This window comes from Hemitrygon akajei, chromosome 14 (assembly GCF_048418815.1).
Source record: "Hemitrygon akajei chromosome 14, sHemAka1.3, whole genome shotgun sequence".
Taxonomy (NCBI): Eukaryota; Metazoa; Chordata; class Chondrichthyes; order Myliobatiformes; family Dasyatidae; genus Hemitrygon; species Hemitrygon akajei.
In genome coordinates, this window is record NC_133137.1 from 57,013,231 (window position 1) to 57,019,230 (window position 6,000).

The 6,000-nt window shown below is 43.1% G+C and overlaps 1 protein-coding gene across 3 annotated transcripts in view; it reads right to left on the reverse strand.

Annotated features, from left to right (window-relative positions):
* The window catches only part of slco1c1 (solute carrier organic anion transporter family, member 1C1), a 73,424-nt gene extending 70,608 nt beyond the window's left edge, over nucleotides 1-2,816 (reverse strand). The window contains exons 1-2 of one of the 3 annotated variants that reach the window (XM_073066131.1): nucleotides 2,661-2,816; nucleotides 1,500-1,641 (exon numbers count right to left, since the gene is read on the reverse strand). In XM_073066131.1, coding sequence (XP_072922232.1) covers nucleotides 1,500-1,586 — 87 coding nt within the window. In that variant the 5' untranslated portion in view covers nucleotides 1,587-1,641; nucleotides 2,661-2,816. Of the gene's footprint in view, nucleotides 1-1,499; nucleotides 1,642-1,780; nucleotides 2,050-2,660 lie in introns of those variants that run through there. The other 2 variants (XM_073066130.1, XM_073066132.1) reach the window with 2 other exon arrangements.
* Nucleotides 2,817-6,000: the final 3,184 nt, after the last annotated feature.

The window sequence follows — 6,000 nt, forward strand, 5'->3', positions numbered from 1 at the left end:
GTAAATGTGCATCGGTTATTGGAGAACGGGTTCCAAAGTACAAGGCATTTTTTCTGTCCTATTTGATTGGATTCTCCTTGAGGAGAATCGCCTTTGCCGAAATAAACTTATTTTTGTCCAGAAGGGCCAAGAGGAGGTACTGTCTGGAGTTAGAGTATGTAGCAAATATTACCTTCAGCAAACAATCTTTAGACCTGAACAAGGATTGTAAATCAAATGTAAAATTCAGTGTTGGACAATAGTTTCCTAGAGCTGCAGACTGCAATGAATTGAGAACCAGACAATGGTGATTAACATAAATTTTGAGTGTCCGGACTGTGGTGTAAAGGAGGTGTGAAAGTTCTATATAATTCGAAGGAAGCATTGTAGGTAATTGTAACTATAGAATCGTCCTGCTGCTACCTTTGATCTTTAGCATATAAAAATGTCATGTGATATTGGGTCTCTTCCTCAGAGAGTGTTGCATTTTGTTGAATAAAACCCTTTTGCGTCCAGTAGCTTCATCATCTCTCTGGTGACTTTGTTGAAATTACAACAGTTAACACCCAGAACACTTTGCTTGAAAGAGTAATAGAAACTTCAATCAGTACTTCCAAATGTCACTTAGTTATTTACTACAACAGGAACCCATTCAACCCATGCCAGCTCCCAGAAGACCAAGCTAAACAGTCCCATCACCTCTCTTATTTTCCTCCAGTCCTTTCTCTCTCATATGTCCCTCACTTCCTCTCTGGTTGGGTGTTCAGTTAGCTGCCTTAAGGGGTAATGTACAGAGGCCAACTAACCACTAACTTCAGGTGGTGGGAGGAAACTGCAGCACCTGGAGGAAAACCATGTGAAAACCTGCAAACTCCAAACAGATAGCAGTCAAGGTCAGAATTATATCCAGCTCCATGGGGCACTGAGACAGCAGTGCTATGCCAACCATTTGGAAGTGCCCATTAGATAAAATTGGAAAACTAGGCAATTGGCACTGAAAAGATTGCTAGAGGGCTGGCACGGAGTGGGTGCATTGAATGGTTTCTGATGTTACAATAATTCCATGTAATTTTGCTAATCCACTCTGATTTGGCAAATTAATTAGGACTTCAGACCAATATATCGCATCAGATTTGAACTAAACTTGGACAACCGTAAAGGTTATGACGAAGGTCATTTCAAAAGCTGGCATTTGGAGTTTGCTTTGCCACAGTCATATTGGCTTACCCTCACTGTCAAAGTTATTTCAGCAAATAAAAAGCTCTCAGTACAAACATAGTGTTGCAAGAACTGAACTTTAACACCAAGCAAAACAAAAAAGATGATTTTCCCTTCTCACCTAGAAGGGAAAAAAAACATCCATTTCAAGTCTTGGCTACCAACCACAATTTTAAAAAGGTATATCGCTATAGAATTTTATTGATAAAAATGCTTAAATGGTTTCATCTGGGACTGAACCATATGAACCCATAAAGCAGGCAAGGTTTGTACCCCAAAAATACACCTTAATATTTCCATACCTTCAAGTTGTTAAAACAGGAGCGTTTCTCTTTTGCAGATGGGGAATAAATCGTTTTATCTAACTTCCCCTTGAGCGGATTTTCCATCGTGGCGCTTCAAACAGCGGATAGGTTATGTGAACGTTTGTGAGAAAATTCGGGGCTACAAGATTAATAAGAGAACATCTAAAAGAGGCTTCTACATAAATACAAAACAAATTAATTTCTGTTTCATTGAGAGTTAAACAAATTGGCATAAGAGAGAAATTATTCAGTCACGCGCGAAGCAAATCAAAACTTACCTTCCTTGTAACTCGTATCAAAGGGTGGATGGACCTTTTGAGCATCCGACTCTACAGTGAACCCTCACCAGCTCGGTTAATGATCAACACAGTGAAGTGCCTCTTAAATTTAACCCTTGAAATCCAATGTCCGCTGCTTCCCTTAATCAAGGGAAATCCAGCCTTCCTCGCCTTTAATTGGGACCATTCTCAAGATCGGCCACACCCGTGTTCTCTGATCGATGTAGAAATGCATTCCGCTAGCCCACCGATAAGACTAAAATCCTTCTAGATGTGTTAAAACCTCACGAGATTTCTTAGGGAACAACGTTGACCAGTCTCAAGAAGCACTGAGAAACGTGGACACGTGTTAAGGATTTGTAGACGGTGATCTCCTTATACAAATGTGCCTCAGTTCAAATTATTAGGGATGAATTAGGACAACTTAACTATGTAAGTAGTCAGATGGATTGTTTCAAAATACGTATTCAATTTTGAAGCTCTAGAATGTTTTAACTACTTTTCCTACAGCAGAATTATTGCATTTGATTCTCTCAAAAAAAGAATTATCCCCCCCCCCCCTCCCCATGAGGCAGCGAGAAGCCGGGTGGACAGTATGATGTCCTTTGGGTACATATTCCACCACCTCGGACCCCAGTGTCCTGACTCGTATTTGAGCCGGGCGAGTTTTCCTTTCAACAGCCTTCAGGAGGTTTACATGCCGAGCACAAATGACCCATATTCTATCTGCGCGTTACAAAAGGAAGCAGCGAAGTTCACAGCCAAAATCTAAGTTACTAAATAATGTAAAAAGGAAGAGTTTTTTCGGTGGGACAGAGAAGGGCGTTGATAAGGAACCTGCATAAAAATGCAATTTATTAATCGGACCTTTGACACTCACCCAACACTCTTTAGTTCTGCATGCATGATAATCCGAGCGAGTCGATGGTGATCAACGCTAAATCTTGTACGTTTTCTGGAGATTTAGGAAAAAAAACAGTTGGTACTTGCCGGGCGAATTCTTGCAAATACTTTCTACACCCTTCGGTTGTATGTACTCCAAGTGACTGCATCAAATGTTAATCATCCAATTAACAAAACGCAAAGTAGTGCCAGTAAATCTTTTAAATTACATGGCTTCCTCTTGTGAGCACATCTTCACTTAAATGTGCGGCCTGCGCAGTGCCCTGGACAAGAAGAAACAATGAGGAAGATTTGAAACTAAATTGGATTGAAACTGGTTCATTCATACCGCCAGCCACACAAACCTTGGATGCCAGAAGGCTCTCAAATTCACTCTAGAAAAAATGCTCGGACCTAGTAAAAATAAAGTAGATGTAGAAAATATTGGTTTGTTATGGTATTGAGAGAGAGAGAACATACTAATAAGATTGGACACCTGAATTAATACCAAAGAGATCCTGTTTCACAAAGCTGCCAAGTGTTTGAACTTATAATCACAAAATAGATTTTAAAAAGTCACTAAATCTTGTTTGTCATGGAGAGAGTTACAAAATAAACAGTTTGTACTTGTCCTTGTAATTCTTGCAAATTCTTCTATGCCTTTGCAAAATAGATAAAAAGTTTCAGAAGTTGTTTGGATAGATGTTACAGTAGAGTAACTAGTGAGGCTGCTGCTTCATAGAAAGAGACTCCACTTCACCCCCAACCTTTGGTGTTGTCTGGTGTTTACTCATCCTCCTTGTGACTGTAGATTCAATCAGTTGTGCCAATTTCCTCCCAAGTCCCAAAGATAGCGGGGAAAAAACCCAAAGTGCTGGAGAAACTTGGCAGTTTGCTCAGCACCCGTGGAGGGAAATGGAGAGCTGAGATTTCAGAGTGTGCCTCTTCACCTGAACTGCAAGATTGAGGGGAGATTGCTGGTATAAATTGGTCAGTTTAGATTTGTACTGGCTGTTTTGTGTGTACAACTACATATCAAATAAATAAAGGGACACACTCGGAGGTGAAGTTAACCTGTATGTTCACTTTGCAGAAAGAGCAACAAATGAACGTGCATGGGTAAGTTATCAGTCAATAATTAGTGCTAAGGAGAGTCATCATGCTGAAAGAACTGGATCTACACACTACACTTCCTCCCCCTTTAGATCAAAGTAACATGAAACTGTACGCAAACCAATCCTCTTAGAGGGATCAGAAGTGGAGAGAGTGAACAATTTCAAGTTCTTGGGTGTCAAGATCTCTGAGGACCTAACCTGGTCCCAACATTATCGATGCAACAATAAAGAAGGCAAGACAGTGGCTATATTTCATTGGGAGTTTGAGGAGATTTGGTTTGTCAACTAAAACTCTCTAAAACCTTTACAAATGTACCATGGGGAGCATTCTGACAGGCTGCATCATTGCCTCGTAAGGGAATGCTACTGCACAGAACCGAAAGAATCCACAGAAAGTTGTAAATATATAGTCAGCTCTGAAGACAGCCGGTCGGCTAGCGCACTATAAAAGAAGTTTCATCTAGCGAAGTGGCCATCGTCAGAGCTTGAGAAGGAGAGGATTCACGGGCTTTTTCAGTTTTTTTAAACGGCCAACCAATTGGGAGCAGATGAGCTGAAGACAGCCGGTCGGCTAGCGCACTACAAAAGAAGCTTTGTCTAGCGCAGCGGCCATCGTCGGAGTGGGGATGGCTTTGGCTCAACGGGCTTCGGCGTGAACAGGCAGAGGCGAGGGTAGGTTCCGGTAAGTTGTTGATTTTTTTTTCTCATTCTATTTTTTAACTAGCAAGTTTAGAGAGAATGCCAGGCAGGATGTTGGAATGCTCCTCTTGCACGATGAGGGAAGTCAGGGAGACCTCCGGTGTCCCTGACAATGACACCTGCAAGACGTGCATCCAGCTGCAGCTCCTAACAAACCGCGTTAGGGAACTGGGGCAGGAGCTGGATGAACTCTGGATCATTCGGGAGAATGAGGAGTTTATAGGTAGTAGTTTCAGGGAGGTAGTTACGCCAAAGGAGCAGGGCACAGGTAATTGGGTTACTGTCAGGTGAAGGTAGGGGAAAGGGCAGGCAGAGCAGGGCTCCCCTGTGGCCATTCCCCTCAACAACAAGTATACCGATTTGGATACTGTTGGTGGGGGGTGATGACTTACCTGGGACAAGCTGCGGCAGCTGGATCTCTGGCATTGAGTCTGGTTCTGCAGTGCAGAAGGGAGGGTGGAAGAAGAGGAGAGCGGTAGTGATAGGGGACTCGATATAGGTACAGACAGGAGGTTCTGTGGTCGTGACAGAGACTCCTGGATGGTTTGTTGCTTCCCGGGTGCCAGGGTCAGGGATGTCTCTGATCGCGTACACAGCATTCTGAAGTGGGAGGGTGAGCAGCCAGAAGTCATGGTACACATCGGTACCAATGCCGTAGGAAGAAAGAGTGAGGAGGTCCTGAAGAGTGAGTATAGAGAGCTTGGTAGAAAGTTAAAAAGCAGGACCTCGAGGGTAGTAATCTCAGGGTTGCTACCTGTGTCACGTGCCAGTGAGGGTAAGAATAGGATGCTCTGGAGGATGAACAATTGGCTGAGGAACTGGTGTAGGGGGCAGGGTTTCAGATTTCTGGATCATTGGGACCTCTTCTGGGGCAGGTGGGACCTGTACAAGAGAGACGGATTACACCTGAATTACAGGGGGACCAATATCCTTGCAGGGAGGTTTGCTAGTGCAATTGGGGAGGGTTTAAACTAGATTTGCAGGGGGATGGGAACTAGAGTGCCGGAGCAGATAGTGGAGCGGAGGTAAAAAAAAATGATGTTAAAAGTTCATGCAAAGTCAGAAATAGAAGGGTTGTGTGTGGTAGTAATAATCTTCTGAGGTGTGTCTATTTCAATGCAAAGAGTATTGTGGGGAAGGCAGACGAGCTGAGGGCATGGATTGACACATGGAATTATGACATTGTAGCCATTAGTGAAACTTGGCTACAGGAGGGGCAGGCTTAATGTTCCAGGGTTGCAATGTTTCAGACGTGATAAAGGCAGAGGGATGAAGGTTGGGGGATGGCATTGCTAGTCAGGGAAAATGTTACAGCAGTGCTCAGGCAGGACAGATTAAAGGGCTTGTCTACTGAGGCCGTATGGATGGAGCTGAGAAACAGGAAAAGTATGACCACATTATCTGGGTTGTATTATAGACCACCCAAAAGTTAGCGAGAATTGGAGGAGCAAATCTGCAGAGAGATAGCAGAGAACTGCAGGAAACATGAAGTTGTGATAGTAGGGGATTTTAATTTTCAATTTT